The sequence below is a fragment of the Vicugna pacos genome, chromosome 3 (assembly GCF_048564905.1).
Source record: "Vicugna pacos chromosome 3, VicPac4, whole genome shotgun sequence".
Lineage (NCBI taxonomy): Eukaryota > Metazoa > Chordata > Mammalia > Artiodactyla > Camelidae > Vicugna > Vicugna pacos.
In genome coordinates, this window is record NC_132989.1 from 31,255,832 (window position 1) to 31,277,207 (window position 21,376).

A 21,376-nucleotide genomic window follows, 5' to 3' on the forward strand; every position below is an offset into this window, starting at 1 on the left:
ACCTTCATCCTTAGAGTACTTTTCATGCATACAGAGTTCTGGTTTAGAGTTGTTTGCTTATTTATCATTTTACAGATATTGTTCTGTTTTCCTCTGGCTTTCAGTTGCAGTGAAAATTTAGTCATAACCCAAAGGGTTCAGTTTGTTTCCTGTTTAATGTAATACGTTGTTTTATTCTCTCACTGCTGTCAAGACTTACTCTTTATCTCTAGGCTCTAGTCTGTAGACTTCATTTTGCTTAACAGTGTATACTCTAAGTATCTTCCATTTTATATATAAATATCTATCTATCTATCTCATATTTATGGGCCGTGCATTATATGACTGAATTGGGTTTTTAATTTTTTCTATTGTTAAATTGCCTGTTCTCGCATTTTTCCCACTAAAACTATTTTGCCTGTCAATTTTTTCACTTGTAAGTGTTCTTTATATACTACACATGTGGACAACTATTTTCCCCTAGTTTCTAGACATTTTTGCCTAGTTTCTAGCTCTTTAAAAACTTTAATCCTTAATGTCTTTTAAGAAGCTTTGAAATTCATGCAGTCTTATTTTCTATTTTTTTTTTTTGTCACAAATTATTTTTTCTCTGTTGGAAGTTTTCTAGAAGCAAAGGAAAGGCAAAGAAACCCATGATCGCAATTTTCTATAATTAATTACCCAGGTGGTTACACAGAAGCCCCATCTTGGTTTTTATACGTATCTTCAGTGTGGTTGTAGTTTCTTTTCCCTTTGAAGCAGTTTTCAACTGCATAAGTGAGAGGCTGTCTTTCCCTCCTTCTATTGTGTCTTTGATCATCCGACTCCATCTGTTCGCTATTTTCCAGTAAATTCTCACAGTGTTTCATCTACCGAAGACACACATTCTTATTTTTTCCTTCCATCTTTTAGTAGATTATTCTCTTCAAAGTATTTTGTGTTTTATTATAATGGATTTGACAGGAAGGTAGGGGCAACGGGGTGAGATACGTACACTTAGTTGATTATCGTGATCTAGTCTCCAAAGATTTTTAAACAGCTATGAATTAGCAGAAAAATGTTCACTCAGTTTTATGGCATTTAAAAGGCAACCCTAAATTAAAAATACAAACATGAAGTCAAAACAGGTTTTTAATGGGAAAGGTAAAGAAGAGACAGATCACCAGTTTAAAAATTAAATGCTAATTTACTCATTCATTTTATACTTTTTAAAATTAAGACAATCCATTCTCATTTATATGGTGGAAGAATGGCTATGCTTAGATTTAACTTCTCTATCTCTATTCATTTAGAAAATTTCTCTTTAAATTCTGAGTTTTTGCAAAATTGATTTTATTTTCTCTTTTTTCCAAAGTTTGACCTTTTATTTTTATGCTACTTATAGGTAGCCTTTACATTTAAAAAATGTTATAACTTTATAACATACGTTTTCCTAACCATGACAAAAAGAAACAATCTGTAACTTCTCTTCCAACCAAAATAAGCTGTTCAGCTCGGGGAGGCAACACGAGGCAAAGCCAGCTTTCTTGCTGGTTGTACAGGGAGTTAGTCGAAGGGCAGAGAGCTTCATGCTGGGCCCAACTCTGCTTCTTAGCCCAGCCTCGCCACCTCCTCCCACAGATGAGAGCTCACTTTGTTAAGAGAGTCATCCACGTGGTTTTGGCTTGAGGCAAACTCTGGAGCCTGGAGCTTCCAGACTGAGACGAGTATGGCTGTGCTCATTACTCCATCCTTGTGCCGTACTTCCCAGGTAACTCCTCAAAAGCCTGTTCACATTCCAGCCCTTCCTGCCTCTGATCTTGGTATTAATACATGGGTTCTATTCTGGTCTAGTCTTTCCCTGTATCATTAGTGGTTTCTGCAGCTCTGTTGGATTTCACCATCACTTTGATCCCATTTATATATCTTCACAAAATTCCTAAAAGCTTTGGGCTTACTAGTTTTCCTGCTTTGCTGCCTCCTATTTTGATACCACTTCTATCATCCTGATGTGAGTTTAAGACAAGGGAGGTAGGAGTGCATACACTTAGTCAATTAGCGTCCTTCGACTGAAAGTTTAAATTAAAAACATTAGAATAAAACTTCAAAACACATATCAATGAAGATGCCTTTATTGAGTTATAGGACAGGGCACAGAAAAATCAAATATTCGAGTACAATTAACCCTTTACTTAAACTTAGAAACTTTGAATAATAAAAAGTACATTATTAGTAAGTCTAAACTGTTAGCCACTTATTCATTATATTTAAAAACTTTAAGGCAGATACTTACTCATGTACCGAATCCCCAAATAAGTAAAAAAAATCAACTACGATTTGTTATCAATTCAAACAAATTGGTTATGACTTAATTAAAGAAAAATTGTTGCACATGCTTCATTAACGACAGTCCCCCTCCTGATTTCATATTAAAGAATCACATGTGCTCCCTTTCATCTCTCCTAAGAAAGTGTATGGAAATTTCATATATATTAAAAAAGAAACCTTAAAGTTTAATCTCCTCTAACATTATTTGATCATAAATTTCTTTGGTCAGTGGAATGTATGATTTTTTCACGTTATCCATGAAGTAAAGTGGATCAGAAACTTTCATTGGACTAAATCCTTCTTCTACCAACTGAAACTTCAGTAGTTTGAATGTCCCTGTGGCTTCCATCTTTTCCTACAAAGCAATTACCAGGATTAGTGGAGATAATTAAATATTATCTATAATACACAAATAAAATAGTCAACAACATAGGCTATAATGTTTAATTGTGTGATATCCAATGACCATCTCTATATTCACTGCTAATAATGTTAGAAATTTAAAAATGCCCATTAGAACATTTCTTTCCCTTGATTTTCCTGTGAACTTCATTCAAAACCTAAGAATTATTCAGTTCACAACTGAATACAACTGATTACAAACATGTTGAAAACATAGAGGCTTATCTCTTCAATTCAATGCCAATCCTATCTTCAGTGCAAAGAATGCTACTAGACTCCAAGAAGATAAAAGCTACAAAAGACAGCAATCTATTCCATGAGACAGAATACTACAAGAACCAGAGGGGAGTAAAGAATGATCGAAAACTTGGGTTCCTAAAGCACGCACTGAGGTGCCTCTTGGTACCTCAGTGAATTTCTAGGGTCCCCATGGGGTATTTAAAATTTTCAAGGGAAACCCAGTAACATCTGTTGGCTACCACTAGGAAGCTACTATCTCAAGGTACTTCACAGTTTCCGTGTTAGTCTGTGATACATTCTTTTCAATGACATTATATCTTTGGGAAACAGGGTTTTCAGTGGTTGCTACAATAGAAAGCAAGTATAACCCAAAATCAATGTGGGATACAGAGTTAGTCTGGCCCCCTTCAGTACAATCTAATTGCAAAATTTAAGGAGATGTGCAATGCTGAATTTACATCTCCTTAGTGTTTATGGTTATTTAAAAATGAAATAAAAGTATTTTTCTTTATATGCATTATTTTTTCAAATGACATCTAATTTATTAGACCTAAACACTGATTACTTTATTTTACCATAACTACTAAATAATCAAATGCTTAGGTATTTGTTTTGACCTAAGAGTGCTATGAAATAATTACTAAGACACCAAAGAGGCTATGCATCTGGAAAGTTTAAGAATCTTTGCTTTAAGGAATTTAAAGGAGGTAAGAGTGTATCTCTATAATAGTTTCAGGCAAAAAGAAGCAATCTTGTGTTGAGTCAGATGACAGGTAGGGGTCCATATAAGGTTCTATGAGTTAATTTGGCCATTTTAATGCATCCTTCTGAACTAATTCAAGAGTCAACTTCTCTCTGAACCCCCTTCCCTGATCTTACCCCCTACCCAACATGGTCACACAGCATTAGTTATGACTGTGTAGCTACACATATTCTTTCCTCTCAGAAAATTAGAAGTTTACTCTATTTATATAATTTGGTGCTCTGCCCTTAAAGAATATTATATGCCAGGTATATTTCTCCAGGTTAGGTAATTTTCCTCAAAATGGTACTTTTTAATAGTTTTATAAGATTTCACATAATTATAACATTTAATTAGCCTTATTCTTATTCTTGAACTTACAGAGAATATCAAAAAATTTTACTATTACAAATAATACTTTGAAGACCATCTTTGTATATAACATTTGTGCATCTTTAAGTAGTTCCTAAGGGTAAATTTTTGGAAATGAAATTACTAAATCAAAATACATGTAAATTCTAAGACTGTGTTCACATAGTTACCAAATTGTTTTCTAGAGATGATAACTTGTGTTTCTACAAGCAAAATGAAAGGGCCAATTTGACTTCATCTCAGCCATACTGAGTAATATCACATTTTAAAATTTTTGTAAATTTATTGACAAAAAAAATCCTTTTTAGATTTTTGCTAAACAGATTTTAATAAGATAGCTGTTTTATTCATTTTATCAGAAGTAACTTATACTTTAGCATTGCTTACATCAGATCCTTTATTATAATTCATTGTTAAATAAATATTTTTACTGCCAACTAAGTGTCATGCATTGTACTAATTATAGCAAACACTGTAATAAGTGTAACACTCATGGTCCAAGTTCCTTCAGGTGTTTAGTGATGCTAAAATATTTTCTAAGTTTGTACAAGACTAACTTAATCTTATAGAGGAATCCTATGCCAAATTGTTTCTTCTATTTTAATAATGAAAGTGAATTTTAAGTTGTCCTTGGGGGAAAATGTTTAAAATGTTTAAAATCTTATTTGATCTATCAACTTTTTACTCCATTAAAATAAGTAATTTCTGGGGCAAGATGGGGATGGGTAGACGGAGCTTGGTGTGGTTTTAAAAGGGCAACACGAGGGAGTCTGACTGGGTTGGGAGTGTCCATATCTTGACTATGGTCATTGATGCCTGAAGCTACACTGTAATAAAAGTGTATAGAACTTAATACACACATACACACAGATGGGTGCAAGTAAAACTGAGGAAAGGTGGATTGTATCATTGTCAATATCACGGTTGTAATCATTTTGAAAGTGTTACCATTGGAGGAAACTAAGAAAAGGCACACAGGATTTCTCTGCAATGTTTCTTACAGCTGCAGGTGAATCTACAATTATCTCAAAAATTCAATTAAAAATGTGTTACTTCTTTTTCATATTTACTTACCTTTATTTCAGAGAATTGTTATGAAAATAACCTGAGGCAATGTATGTAAAAGCTCTTGAAATATTATGTAAATGGAATATGGATTTTTTGACAGTTCAGATGGTATGTGCCATTGGCCAAACAGCGACTTGGCCAGGAGGAATGCTCAGCAAATGCTTCTCAAAAGAAACTGAAGTCAGCTCTTGCTCTACCAGGGAATCTAACACTGACATGACAAATACGTCCAGAAAAATTCTATGTGATTGGATGTTAAGAAATGACGAGTATTAGCTTTGGGAAATTATATTTGAGGCACAATATTAAATGAATAAATGATTGAATAAATGAGCAAGCAAAGTTTCTCAGTAGCTGAGTAAATTTGTTTTCTTTTTACTGGACTTTAAGAGAACCCACCTCTCAAAACAAATGAGTTTAGAAATATAATAAAAATATATTTATATTTTTAAAAAATATAATCAAAATATAAAGTCCCAGAGGGAGACTGGACAGAATGAGGCAAAAATTTAAAAGCAAGATTACTTAAAGTCAATTGCCCTGAGAGGTTCTACACACATCCTGCAGTTACCTTGATGTCAGCTTGGTGGAACCTAATTTTAGGTACCTAGCACCAAACGTCTTCACAAAACATGAGAGCATGTGTAAGACTTGGTCTTAACTTGCTACCATCACTTGAACCATCATTTGTCTTGACTGCAGAGGAAGAGACCAATTCTATAAATATGATAATGATGAAGTCATCCTAGCATTTCATCCTGCTCTCTTCCTTAATTGGGCTTCAAATATGGCATGACATACTATCCCAAGGCTTTTCATTTTTCTTAACACTTTTTAATATAAATAAAATGCATATATTACCTAAGTGATAAAATATTATTTTGTAATAAATAAAATGCATATATCATCTACGTGGTAAAATATTATTTGTAATTAAACCATCTCCTAGATTCCTTGTCTTAAATTTTATGAGTGAGTAAAACTACTTGAATTCTTAACATTCAGACAGTAAAATTACCTGAATTCTTAAAAATTTTGGACAGGCATAAGCTGGTAAAAATGTTACAACTTGTTCATAAACTTTTTCCAAGTCTAAAGACTTATTTGGTTTTACAGTAATAGAAGCCATTCCTGCTTTTCCTTCATGACCTGAAAGAAAAAGTTTGTCATAGAATCAATTTTACAAATAGGTGAATTTTCTAAAAAAAATCCTATCAATTATATGCTAATTGTTACAAATTACAGACATTATATCTATTGTAGCAATAACAATGCAACAGTAGCATAAATAAGTGTGTCTTTTCCTGAGTATGTGACTGACTCTCTAGAAATGATGGAGACAAAGGGAAGTGCAGAGTCTACCTTTAGTTGTCTGCACTACAAAAATGAAACAGATGGAAGAGAAAACACCATAAATGACCCATAATCTGCATCCTATCACTATTAAGATACTAAGAGGAAACATTTATTTAAAGGCCATTGTATTTCAGAGAAGTGTCCATGTTGAGCATCAATGCAAAAAATAAAGGGCATATCTTTAAGGTCAGAAACTTGACACTGGTATTTCCATAAGGAATTCCACAGATCCCTTACTGCTTTTCATGCCACCTTTCCCCCAAGGGATCAGAAGCTCCTGCAGCGTTTCTCCAGCACCCAGTGGCTGTCCATGAGAGTAAACATCCCCTTCCGCTGCTCCCCATCCAAACACTCCTGCCCCCCAGCGTCCACTGTACCTACAAACATTAGGTGAAAAATACTGTCATTGGTTAAAAAAAAAAAAAAAGGCAGCGAAGGGGAACAGCTTTCCTGTGCTTTCAAGTTGATCACTTTCTTTGCCATTCTCCCCATCATGAGATAATCCTCATATTTTTTATAAAGATAAATAAAGCCAAACAGACTTTAAAATAATTTCTGAGAAAGATTCAACTTAATCGCAAGTCACTATTCTTAAATATTTAAATTAGAACACATTCCTATTGAGTCACATGTATAAGCCTCTAATCATAAAGAGAAAAATAAAAGACCACTGAAAAGCTGCAACTATTTCAAGCAGTGAGTCCTTGACCAGAGTTTTCAAGATTTGCTTAGGAATAAACACATACATTAAAACAGAGTCGGTATGTTTCCCCTGGTATGATCTTGAAGTTTGCTAGCTTGGTCTGGGGCATTATTTGCCAAGCCCAAACTAAGAGTTATTTTAATATATATATAAAAAAATGAAACACTGAATCAGTAAGACTGTTGCAAAACTTAAGGAAAGTGGCACAACCTATTCTGAGACTCCTTGTAAAACCTGAAATATATTCATACCTGGCACAGCCACACCATACACATTCGCTTCCTGTATGAAATCCAACATTCCAATAATATCAGCAACCTCTGTGGTTGCAACATTTTCCCCTTTCCATCTAAATTAAAAAAACAAAAAGCAAAAAACAAGTTTCAGTTAGTATACCTGTATTTGAAGAAAGAGGTACCCAGCTTTAAGTTTTAATGCTTTGCATTGGGTTCTGTGCAAGAATTTAGTACACAAAAATCATGGCAGTTTTCAAACTGAAAGACATTTCTAAGGAAGAACTTTGTTGATAAGTCTACAAAAGGTATCCGCTTTTTAGTTAAAATTACTTTATCTGTGTCTCATTGGTATAAATGGATTACTGTAAAATGTGTTTTTTAAATATGCCATAAAAATAAAATGACAATAAATGCCTCTTTATTTTGTAATATAGTAACAATTAAGAACAAAACATCCCCTACCTAATGATAGAGAAAAAAGTCTGAAAGGAAAACTATGGTTGTTTTGCAGTATACTGACCCCCTGTACCGTCTAGGGATTAACTCCTTTGGCTCTTTCAATGCATGTGAATAAATATTTAATCTTAATTAAAATGATCTGACATAAAGTGAGCTCCTAACATGGTACAAGACGGTGAGGAAGTAGGAAGCACAATTCATTTATTCATTCAAGCATTTTTGGACTGTCTCCTCTCTGTCCTGATTCACTGTCTATAGTCATTCACCAGAAAAGCAAAATAATGTTGTAAGTCTAAAATAATCTTAAGGAATTTAAAAAATATATATAAGAAAGGGAAATTCTGCTGTTTCACTATTTTTTGTCATTAGGTCAAGAATTAAACCATAGTTGACTAAACTGGTTTTCTGTTTTAACTCAGCCATTTAGATTTCACATCAGTCTACTTGATACATATTTTAATAAAAAGAGCTTGCTGATTTGGACCAGATTCATTAAGATAATTATTTAAAAAATGACATTAAAATGCAACTTATGTTTCAATCTAGAAACAGATGGGCAATGAATTTTTCAATGGGGACACATGACTGAGCTAACACATGTCTCTGCCCTGAAGCTACAGAGCCTGTGGTGTGTAACGACTCCACAGAGTCTTGCTCGGAGCAAGGTTCACAATCACACGATGAGCAGTGGGACCGACGCTACTTCATACCTGAAAGTGTCTCCAGTACGGTCCCAAAAATAAAGGAAGTTCTCGTGGTCTTGGACTATTATATCTCCTGTGTTAAAGTAAACATCTCCCTTCTTGAACACATCATGGAGCAATTTCTCTTCTGTTTGCTTCTTATTCCCAGCATAACCAAAGAATGGATTCTTTGCATTCACTCGAGAAACAAGAAGACCAGGTTCCCCTGTGAGAGAAAGGCATTTTTTCAGGGATCTGATTAAAATTATTACATACACCATGCAGGTACCTAAATTATGTCTGACCAACACAACTAGTGTACCCTATCTTACTTTCTTCGGAACTTATTTGTATTGTATTTGATATCAATTATTCTGGGTGCCTGCATTAGCACATCCTGTCATGGAATACCAAAACACAGATCACTCTGGAAAAATTAACAAAAAGGAAACTGAACGTAAAGAAAGGTATAATGAATTTATTTCACATCCTGGGTGGATGGAGTAATGGTTACTCTTTTTTTTTTTTTTTGGATTATGTAGCTTCTAACACTGATAATAATGGCAATTACATAAATAACAACCATAATAATAGCTTTAATAAGGTTATGGTAGTAGCAATATTTATTTCTTGGGCACTTACATTGCAACAAGCCCCAGGGGAATTGCAACTGCCATCTTACTAATTTTTCACAGAAATTCTTTGAAGTTGATCATTCTAATCCCTATTTCACAGGGAAGGAATCAAGACCCAGAAGAGTGAAGTAAGTTACCAAAGTCTAACAGATAGAAGGAAGTGGACCTATAACTCCAATTCAAGTCTGTGATTTTGCAACAAGGTTAAATCTCTGATTAATGATCATGCTGTTAGAAGTTCAAGAAAATGTTTTATTCCTCCAGAATGTTAGTCTGGAAATCCTCACTGGGCAACAGATGAGACATGAAATTTATTAGTTTTAGTTATAGTCAGATACATTATCTAAAATAATTTTTAATCAGATTTATTCATATTAATCAAGATATTGCCCAGAAATCAGCAAGGTAAAAAACTAATTCTGAGAGAAGAGTAGAAGACAAAGGGGAGCAGCAAGCACTGCCCCACAAGATTTCAGGGCCATTGATGACTGGCTTTGTCCACTTGGAAGACAGATAACATCCGTGATAATTTAGATGGGGCTGCATTCCAGCGAACGATGAAGTGATGTATGCCATTTTACCATTCTGTTTTTCAACTCGTTGCTCCCACTCCTTCTGGACATTCTGGCTTCCAAGGGCACACATGTCATTGGCCAAAACTAGCCTGCCCTGCTTCTGTAGAGGTCCCTCACTGTCACTGTCACCACCGACACCATCATTACCATCATCATCATTACGGTCACTGCCACTGCTACTTATTGAGCACTTTCTGGGTACCAGTCACTATTCTGAGCACTTTCCATATGTGTTCCATCTGATCCTCATCACAAAGCCTGTAACACAGGCCCTCATGTTATCTTCACTTTATGGGTGAAGAAACTGAGGAACAAAAAAGTAACTTGCCAAATATTACACAACTGCCCAGTGTTGAATGTGGATTTTTTTTTTTAAACCAGGTCCATCTGACTCCAAAGTCTCTCCTCCACTGCATATCCCATCAGTCTACATTCCCTAGGTACATTTCAGAATTTCCCAAACTTCTTATTCTTCTCTTAAAACTTATGTTCTTTGTTTTCTTCTTCAGGACACAGGAGATGGTTTCTTCCCTGACAAATTAATTATGGCAAATGCTTAAAAAGGCCTGAGTGTTATTCTTATCATTCCCTTCAAGGCATAATTTATGCAAGGCACAATGCTTTAATGGAAAAAAAAACAAAACAAAACAGCAATCTATAACAGGAATGCAATATAGTAAAAGAGATATTTGAGGATAATCTGCTTTTAAAGAAACCCTGAGGTTGCATAAGCAATTCTGGGATTCAAGTTCCAATATCAGATATTACTATAATTGTAATAAATAAAACACACAAAGAAGTGATTAAATAAAGCTCTTTGCAATCTCCTTAGAAATGGCCTTTCTCTTGGACACTGTCTATAGAGTTGAATTAGGGAAAGATATTTGATAAATGCTCTTAGGCTTGCAATTCAGAGGACAGGGAAATGTGTTTTTCAGTCGCTAAGGCTCCCCTGACCCCCAGCAATCCTTCAGCTTCTAGGGAAGAAAAAGAAGAGAAAACGGGTTTGTGACCTTTATTTCCATCTTTGAAGTCATCTCTGAAATGTAGTTTAAATACATTCTGAGGCAAATACAAAGTAATTCTGGCCTGATTTTTTTCAGACTGGATCTCAAAAGAATTCTAAGTGCACCGCTTTGCACTGAATTTTCTAGATTGGTTCTATGCAGCAGCACGTTAATTGGGGCACTTGCTTTTATAAACATTTCTAACCCCAAACCATAAGAAAATCTAGCTTGGAGGAGGAGGAGGCAGAGTGGGAGGAAGAAGAGAAGGGGAAGGAATAAGCCAGGGGCCAGGCCCTCCACAGGGCTCTGCATACATCATCTCATTTAACTGTCAACACCAACCTCACGAAATACACATCATCACCTCTACTTTACATGTGAAGAAAGTGAGACTCACACAGGTTGAGGTGACCTACCCAAAGCCGGAAAGCTTCTACATGTGAGAGCCCAGATTTAAATTTAAGTCTGCCTCACTTTTCACTATACATAGAACCATAAATTGCTGTTCATTTTTATATTGAGTTTTGGTGATAGAGGACACCAGACATCTGCCACTGTTACAAACTAGAAGTGGTGGATCAAGAAAACCAAAAACCCAACAGCAATCATTTTTAAATTTTAGTAGTTACCATCTGAGCGACCCACTTGGGGGCCTCTAACATCTAATAATTAAACCATTCTACTTGAATTAAAATTCCAAATAAGTTGCATTACATATTAGAAATAACCATTCTTTCTTTTCTAAATTCAGTACGTAGGTAGAAATGGAGAAACTGCCCGAGGAGGCATCTTCAAATATAAGAATCTTACCTTTTTTCACATGACTGCACCAGCCCTGTTCATTTCTAATCGGTTCATCTTTCTGAAAATCATACTTTATCAAGTCAAAAGTGAAAAATAGCTGCAAAAACAAAATCAAAGGAAAATAAGATTTACTTATTTATCTGTGCAGTGACATCTACTGGCAGTAGGCTTAATGCTCAGTGACGTGAAATACAGAATTAGAATGCAGATTTATTAAAACAAGTAAGTTTGACTGATGAAAAGATAAATATTTGACAATCAAAATTGAAGGTGTTAGTAAACAGTGCTCACATACTGCATTTACTTTTATCTCTTTTATGTTGCGTGCTGTCTTACTAATTTTAATCTTGAGTGAGTCCCAGGAAGCAATCCCTGGACTCAATAACATACTCTACTAACTGTAGGTAAGAGCACCACTTTCTTACCTTCATTATTTTGCAGTCTTTCAAAACATCTCTTGAAATGGAAAGTTTTAATAGAACTAAAATATAAACTATGTGACTGCAGGGATTTTGCTGTCTATTTTAACCTGCCATTCCTTGAAAAGGGATTGGTTAGACGCCTTACAAGCACTTATTTTTGACACCTTACTTAGACCTGTTCCCTAGGTCTTCCACCTTAATGTCCCTACACTGACCCTCAGTACTCCTGCACCCTATAGTGGTGTGAGATGGCAAATTTGTTGGAGCATCCTCATCACAGAGGCAAACAAGCTAACTGAACATCTCTCCTTGTCCCCTGAGCTTTCTAGCTCCCCTGCTCTGGTAATGTCTATATTACCACGTCATTCAGATTCATAGATCCACTAACATCTGACCCGGGGAGAGAACTGCAGATTGGTTCAATCCAACCCCGTCAATTCACACATAAGGAAATTCTTGATCAATTAAGCAAACAATCTTATTAAGCTGAACAAGAACCTAGTAAACTAAAATGGAGGTAATAAAATGAAGTGAGAAAAAACAGTGAGTAAGGACAAATGCAAGAAAGAGAGAGAAAGAAGAGGAAGATAAGGAAGAGGAGAGAAATGAACAAACAGAACAAATAAATGAGAAAAGATGAATGAGACTAATGAGATAAATGTAGCAGTATTATTTATTATCAAACACGAAACAAAAACATTTCTGGTTTTTAATCTCAGTAAAATCAATGTGCAACTACAATCATAATTCCTTGTTTGAATTAAAATATAACTTAGAGCAACCATATTGATCGGGCACTTCCTGTGTGTCAGACACTCTAAGAGCTTTTAGTTTAATCACCCAAACACCTTATGAGGCAGAAATTAATATTATCCTAATTTAAGATGAAGGTCAATGAAAGAAGTAGCAAAACAAAATATACTGCTCTTCTAGATATAAAAATTCTTTATTAAGATGCGAGCTTGCATCTTGTTGGTCTTTGTCTGTAACTAGGATAACAGGATGTTGGCCACTTGCCTAATGACTGACTGGTAAGAAGAAAGATTCCAGGAGTTCCAGAACTGCATTTATCATTTTAGCCAAACAAGAACAGAGCCCCATTCATTACCTACTCTTCTCTCTCCTGTGTTAACATGCTTTATATTTTGAAATATTTGCCCAGCAACTGGTAACATCAGGTTTTATTTTATTTCCTTTAGATTAATTCAGCAACCATCGGCATGGGTGAGATTCATCCCACACCAAATCACTCTGTTCAGTGTGCCTGTTGTCGGATATAGGGAACTTCATGGTCAGCAATTGGGCAATTTTATAATCAAATGAAATTTAAATCTATCTCTGCCATCTTCTAGAAGCAGCCTGGATCAGAGCATTGAGTCTCAGCCAGAGGGATTTTTATTCTTTCCCTGCCTTCAAGAGGTCCCACAAGGTTACAAAAATGGCTGTGTTAGGGTAACACAGATAAAAGCATAGATGCCACACTTCTAATATCCCCTAAATGTCTATGTACACATACAGGCACGGATGGAGGCAGAGGAACACGTACACACGCTCACAGCACAGCGGCAGGGGGCCCCGCTCACAACAGTCTAGGCAGGCGGACCCCCAGACCGTGCCCACTGGCCCACGGTGCTGCCACACGGACCTGTATGCCTCTGCACATTCAGATTTGTAAATTTAGACGTTGGAAAGGGAACACAAAAATCATTTCCTCCATTAATACAGGAGAAGACTTTGAATCCCGAAGAGAGTGACTTGTCAGAGTCAAAAAAGTCAAGGAGGGGCAGAGCTGGGACTGCAGTCACTCAGCTTGACCTCCTGAGAGGCTGGAGATGGAAGTCAGCCACAGAGGCAGCCAACAAGATTTAAGTGATTGAGCCCCCGAAAGACTCCGGACACCAAGGCGAGGCGGGCTTCCCGAGCCGCGCTACTCCATGTGCATGGCCACACATCAGCTCTGGGAGAAGGGTGCCGCCCTGATTCCACAGGTGAGGATAACTAGGAGACTTGCATTCGGTCCCATCCTGGATTCTACCCTATTGCTTCTTCCCTCGGCTGATTTTAATCTGTATCCTTTAGATGTAATGAACACAAATACAACAGCTCTCAGTGCGTTTTGTGAGTCCTAGTGAGTATCAAACCTGAAGGTGGTCCTGGGGACTCCCACACTGTGAGTGATGTCAGAGCGAGGGTAGTCCTGTGTGGAGTGTTTCCTAGCCTCACAGCTGGCTAAATTTCCTCGTCCCTAAAAGATGCCTACTTAACGACAAAGAAGTCCATAAAAATGTGAAGAAAAGGAGCCTTTTTATTAAGCCCCATACTTTACTTTGTATCTATGGTTTTACTACCATGAAAGATGACAGAATTAGCACTTATACTCCACCCCTCCACCCAATCCCCATTTTTGTTAGTTATAATTATTTTTATATTGTCAGGATGTATACTTCCATCCCATCAATAAACATACTTCAGAGTCGTTCAATCCTCTATAGTTGATGGAATCAAACATTTTAACAAAGGTGATTCTTTAACATTCTGCTTTATCTTCAGGTCAACCAGAAAATTTCAGTCAGTAAATATAAAGAAATATTACATTCCTGTAAATACGTGGGAATTATATTCTCTGATTTCTTTAAAGTTTGAGAACAACTACTTATTGCCTTTATATTTGAAGAACAACTTTGTCAGAACTAAAATTCTTAGATGAAAACATTACTTTCCCTTTTTTTTTTGGCCTTGAGTGTATTGAGTTTGTTTTGAGAGACGCCTGAGACACTTCCCAAGTTCACTCCACACTTTGCACATCCTATGCTTTTTCTGCTTTAATGTATCCTTCTGACTCTTTAGTTTACGTTCAGTAATTTCACCAGAATATATTTTCTGCTGATCATCTGTTCCTTATTTCCCACCCGACCCTCCTGGAACACAATGTACCCTTTTGTTGAAGATTCAAGTCTTTATTTTCAGGAAGTTCTCTTCCATTAAGTTTCCAATAATTTTTTTTCTCTTTGATTTGTTTTTTTTTTTTTTCTGCAGGACCATGAATTAGGCACATATCAGATCACTGTCTGTTTTGGAAATTTATCTTTCAAAGTTATTTTACATTATTATTTGCTTATTCTTTACATTATGTTTGTGGGAGCCCTTAATCCCATCAATGATTACAGTCTTGCTTAGTTTTAATTCCTTCATCGTGGTTTCTGTCTCAGTAACATTTTCATTTTTCCCTTTTATTTTTTTCTTTGGGTTGAGTATGCCTACTTCCCTTTTGTTGTTCTATGTTTTCCTTGCACTTTTCTTTCCTTTAAGCTCTTACTTTTAAAAAGAATATTATTGCAATATTTTGAACCTATGACAAATTATTTTTCTAAACATTTCCCGGCCATTTTTGGGGACTTATTATTTTGATTTACATCCACATTTTTTTTTTAGCTGCTTTTTATTTAGATTCATTTCTCCCTTTTTTTCAAGTTTTATTTCCTCCATGGATTTCATTTTTGTTCCTTGCCAATTACTATTTCCGGACGTAGAAAAAAAGAAGACAGTCCACAACTTTTACCTAAATTTGTCTCTCAAATGCATTGTCACCAAATGTGTTATACTGTTTGCTTTGGGGGCATCTTTGGGACATACGTCCCTTCAGTTTCATGCATTTGAATAGTAAGCATAGCACACAAGGAGGACATTTAAGTCACAGGAACTCTCTGTTGCTGCCTCATCTTTTTCTTTCCCTTCTAACATCCTGTCCCCGTTCAGGGGCTGATTTCTCCCTGAGATGGTAAGTGTTGAGCCTACAATGGGTTTAAATTTTTTATTTAACAATTTATCAAATCTCCCCACATACCTGTGAAACATTTATTGGTCCAACTTTTTCTGATTACCTTCTATGTAATGAAATAATATGCAAATTAAACAATAAAAGACTAGAATTCATATACTGAGTTTCTTTTTTTCATTTCCAAGCTGAAAAAAATCCAAAATGAGCTGAAAACCAGAAGTTTTCCAAATAAATTGGAGACAATCATGACTTCTTGCATTATGGACATTAATTAATCAGAGTCTAACAGAGAATTGAAGTCTTTAGAAAATTATAAGGAAGTCAAGCCAGTAATATAAAATAGAAATCTTCATTGTACTCTTATTGCAGGGTTACTTTGGAATGACTCAGCTTCACCCACAGGCTTTAACCTGAATACCAAATTTTTTCATGGCACCAGTGCAAGGCGTTGAGAAAATTAACTGTAAAGAATGTAAAATTCAGTAATACCAGCACCGACTTTCCTCAAATCAGTTTTGTTCAGAATGTGGATGCATTTCTGAGATGTTAACAAGAACATCAAAATCCCAAAGAATGTATTATAAAAGGAGTTTGCACCTTCTTTACTTTCAAACAGTATAGCTATTTATACCAGCTTTGTGTCTATTTCTTTACTTTTTAAGAATGAAATTTTTATCTACTTTGGTACTCCTCGCTAAGTGTTTCTATTCTCTTCCTTTAACTTATGCTCCTTATTCTTTCCTTCCTTTTATTTTCTTTGAGTTTACTTTCATTTTTTAAATTAACTAATAGAAATGGAGATTTAGCTCACTAATTTTCAGCTATTCTTATCCGAGTCCACAAGTTTTGAAATGTAACATTTTCATTACGATACAGCTCAAATTATTTTCCTATTTTTATTATGATTTTTTCCACTGGCTCATGGAAATTTAGAGATGTTTTATTTCCAGATATATAGGATATAATCTAGCTGTCATTTAGAGCATTTGTTTCTATCTTAATTAAACAGCTGTCAAAGAACAGTGCCCGTGTATATCCAGTCCTTTGAAATTTGCTGGAATTCCCTAAGTGGCCCTGTAATCCTCGGGAATGTTTCATAAATGCCTGAAAAACTGGATAGTCTGCAGGTTTTAAATGCAGTGTCCTACATATGTTCATTAGTTCAAATAGTTTCTTTACTGTATTATTCAAATAGGCTATATCATTGAAAAAAATTTACTTTGCTTATTCTACCAAATACTGAAAGAGCTATAATAAAATACCCTGCTGTGAGCCTGGATTTGTTTGCTTATGTTCCTTTGAAATTATTATATAAATTTTACTATACAAATGTTGAGACTGTGTTCTTTACTTTCACTTTTACTCTTTAAAAAAAATTATTTTTGAGTATAAATTCTATTTTGATGATTATTTTCACCAAGCCAGTTGAAGATATCTGTCCACTATCTGCTGTGTTTCACGGCTGCTATTGAGAAATCAGCTATCTTTTGCTACTAAGAAGGTGATTTTTTTTGGATGCTTTTAAAATTTTAGTGATTATCTAGACATAGTTTTTAAAGGAACCGTATGTTAGAAGCCTACACATAATTTTAGTGGTATAAAAATGAAAGGTAAGTAAAGTAGCGGATTGAAAATACTCAAGGAAAATGGAAAGAGTCAAATTAATACACACCAGGACCTGCACTTGCTGTTTATACATTGTCTACTTAAATTTGAAAACTGAACAAAAGAATTAGGTATCATTATTCCCATTTTACAGAAGGAAAACATGGGAGATACTTGAGGTTTTCACACTCTTTGGCACCACAGTTCACCCAGAGGCCACTGTGTTATTTATAAAAGTTCTCAATTTGAAGAAGTGATAACATTCACCATAATTTACAAGCACAAAGTCTAGAGGAGAGGTTAGCTGATCTCTATATTTTCGTAAAGAAAATATTGTACATACTTTGTAAAGGAAATTCGTTCTCCCGACAGCTCCAATTTTCCCGGTGTGATTCATGAAATAAATGTTTCCTTCAGTAGCTCCATAAAGCTCACACATCTTAATATTTCCAAATCGGTCTAAAAATTCTCTCCATACATCACTCCGTATGCCATTTCCAATTGCCAAACGCACCCGGTGATCCTTTTCTCCTTCTCTCTGTTAGAAGAAAAGATTTTACTTGTATTTTATTAATTCTAGTTGCCAATTTTTTTCATTACTATTACATATACGGCAAATATCCAGAAGTAAGTTGCATATGTGCAATAATGGACAGGAAATAAAAAAAATATGTAAGTCAGCTGCAGAACTGTGTCTAAAGCTCATGAAACTAACACTGGACCAGAGTAATAAAGCTTTTATTTTCCTGTATCTGGCAAAATATCTTCCTAAATTCCAGATGACTTACTGAAGCCTTATTTTGGTAAAGATCACATAAGGAAGAGAATATATTTTGGGGAAAAAAGCATTCCTTTAAAAAATTTAACAATGCACTTGAGTTTGTGGTCTCAGCTCCATCCTTTATTACACATATAATTTTGACCCAGAGGCTGAATAAATACTCTGAATACCATTCTGATTCTCAGTTTACTCATCTGCAAAAACTGATGACCATCCCTATCTCACTTGTACACTGCAGTATACTGTTAAGCCCATTGCTGAGCACATGGGAAACAAAAACTGAGGTCATCTACTCACCATAACATTGGGCTTGCAAATGTTACAACTATTTGTTACTATTATTTTTGAATGTACAATATTCTCATCTTTTAGAATTAAAGGACAAAATAGAACTATGTTTTATTCTGTATTTGATAAGCATGATGTTAATTAACATGAATTATATTCTAATGAAAAAGTAGAACCTCACACCTGTCAGAATGGCTATTATCAAAAAGACAAGAAATAACAAGTGCTAGTGAGGATGTGGAGAAAATGGAACCCTTGTGCACTGCTGGTGGGAATGTAAATTGGTGCAGCCACCATGGAAAACAGTATAGAGGCTCCTCAAGAAACTAAAACTAGAACTATTACATGATCCAGTAATTCTACTCCTGGATAGTTATCTGAAGAAAACAGAAACACTAATTCTAAAAGATAAACACACCCCATTTTTCACTGCAGCATTATTTACAGTAGCCTAGATATGGAAGCAACATAAATGTCCATCAATAGATGAATGAATAAAGAAAAGGTAGTATATATACATAATGGAATATTATTCATCCATAAAAAGAATGAAATCTTGCCTTTAGTGACACCATGCTTAGACCCTAAGGGCATTTTGCTAAGTGAAATAAGTCAGAAAAAGACAATACTATATGATCTCACTTATATGTGGCATCTGAAAAAAAAACCAACAACAAGAAAAACCCCAACCCTGAACACCGAACAAATTGGTGGTTACCAGGGACAGGGTGGGGAATAGCCAAAAATGGGTGAAAAGAGTCACGAGGTACAAACTCCCAGTTACAAAATAAGTCATGAGGATATAACATACAGCGTGGTGACTATGATCAACAATGTTGTACTGCATATTTGAAAGTTGCTAAGAGAGTAGAGTTGGCCCTCGAATAACCATAGGAATCAGGGGCAAGGACCCTCCACACAGCAGAAAATCTGTCTATAACTTACAGTTGACCCTCAGTATACCAAGTTCCACATCTGCGATTCAAAGAAGTACAGATCATGTAGTACTGTGATATTCATTATTAAAAAAAAAATCTGTGTATAAGTGGATCTAAGCAGTTCAAACTTGTGTTCTTCAAGGGTCAACTGTAAATCTTAAAAATTCTCATCACAAGACATCAAAGAAAATTTGCAGCTATGTATGGTGATGGGTATTAATTAGACTTATTTTGGTGATTAATTAGTAATATATACCAATATTGAATCACTATGTTGTACACCTGAAACTAATAAAGTATTTTATGTCATTATACTTCAATAAAAATTAGAGTAAGACTGTATTATCAGCTCAGTCATGGTAAACCATGATTCCCTCTGAAGTACTTCCATCCTTACAAAAGTAATACAAAATAACAAGAAATAACAATAAATCAGCAATTACAATAGAGAAATCATTGCCCCTGACATTAACAATTAGAAACAATCCAATACCCACATTCTTGATCTCTACTCCATCTCAGTCTTAAAGGAAAGATTTTAATCTATTAACTCGCAAAAACAAAAAGAATGGGAATGAAAGGTGATTTTGGAACCCGAACAGCGTCTAGACAAAGAGGCATGTGACTAAGCAGAGTGGATAATCCCGAACATTAAGCCTGCAGTTGGGAGCACAACATCTGCTCCTGAGAGTATCAAGGAAGCATGAAAAGAATGAGGAAGGCAGAAGGCTTGGTTGGAAATTGGTTTAAGAAGCAGTGGCACCCCTAATAAACACAATGCATGTGGGGGTTTCTGCCTTCTCAACACACTGGCCAAATACTGGAGACTCACTCTCTGGGGAAGTCCAACCAGACACCATTTCGGGTTGAAGAATCTACTGAAAATAGCAGAGTTAAAGGAAAGTCTGAATACTAAATGGTGAGACCTCAGAGCCAAAGTAATCTATGGAGGAAGAAGTGAGAATATTGTTCACCTTTGGTAGGACAATGACTGATTCTGGATGATATCCAGGAGGAATATTTTTTCTAAATAATTAAAATTGATTAAAAACACTTGAAGTACTGGTAAGTCATACTGAGAAATTTCAGCTATGATAGAGTGTTTGAGGTGAATTTGTCACAGGCATTTAGAAAGCAAAATTTTAAAAAGCCAATTGTTACCATGAATAAAATGTTAAACACAGCTATTATATTTTGAATACATTCTGTGTCAGCTATGAATAAAATGTATATGCTATAATTTTGATAATTGAAAAATTGATTATCAACATACTTCTAAATGATCATAATTATACTTGTGCCGCAGAGGAAACAAGAAATAAATATATGTGAATATGTGAGTAGGAAGCCAGGTGGATGACAGTGAAAACTGAAAAATCAAGAAACACTAACATACGTATTTTAATGAGAAGTATGTAAGTAAATAATAACCTGAAATATCTTAAAATAATTAAAGATGCTGATCCCTAGAGACCAAGTATTGATAGAGGTGTGTGGGGGGGGTAATGTTTATTTTGAGAGCACTATTTGATTTTTTTTTTAACTATAAAGGTACTAAGTCAATAAAATAAAAATGAAATTAAAAAATAAAATAAGAGACAGTCAAGACTGTGGATACATCGGAATTAACACTCTGACTTGCTGTCTGCCTTAGGCCCACAGCAATGGGGTTCAAGGTAAATATCTCACAGAAGGAAGAAAAAACTTACTCAACCAGAGCAGCTCCTTCCAAGACAAAGGATTCTTTTCTACCACTAAATATAACCCTGAGCAGTTCTGTCCGGGTTCCCATCTCCTATGAGCATGTCCAGTACTGCCTGTCTGGCATGCAACTGGCTCCTAGATTTTCCACTGCCATTTCCCTATGTAAAACAACAGCACTACAAATCTTAGGGTTTACTCTGCTTGAACAGAGAACAGTCTTTTATATGGCGTGACTCTTGGATACTTCTCAGGTCAGAGATGAGTTTTAGCAAGTATCATTATTTATAAAATG

General features: G+C 35.3%; 1 protein-coding gene across 1 annotated transcript in view; it reads right to left on the reverse strand.

Moving 5' to 3' along the window:
* Nucleotides 1-2,072: 2,072 nt before the first annotated feature.
* The window catches only part of SLC27A6 (solute carrier family 27 member 6), a 51,936-nt gene continuing 32,632 nt past the window's right edge, over nucleotides 2,073-21,376 (reverse strand). The window contains exons 5-10 of the mRNA XM_031673105.2: nucleotides 17,717-17,911; nucleotides 11,575-11,665; nucleotides 8,575-8,773; nucleotides 7,421-7,518; nucleotides 6,129-6,259; nucleotides 2,073-2,641 (exon numbers count right to left, since the gene is read on the reverse strand). Coding sequence (XP_031528965.1) covers nucleotides 2,465-2,641; nucleotides 6,129-6,259; nucleotides 7,421-7,518; nucleotides 8,575-8,773; nucleotides 11,575-11,665; nucleotides 17,717-17,911 — 891 coding nt within the window. The 3' untranslated portion in view covers nucleotides 2,073-2,464. The remainder of the gene's footprint in view (nucleotides 2,642-6,128; nucleotides 6,260-7,420; nucleotides 7,519-8,574; nucleotides 8,774-11,574; nucleotides 11,666-17,716; nucleotides 17,912-21,376) is intronic.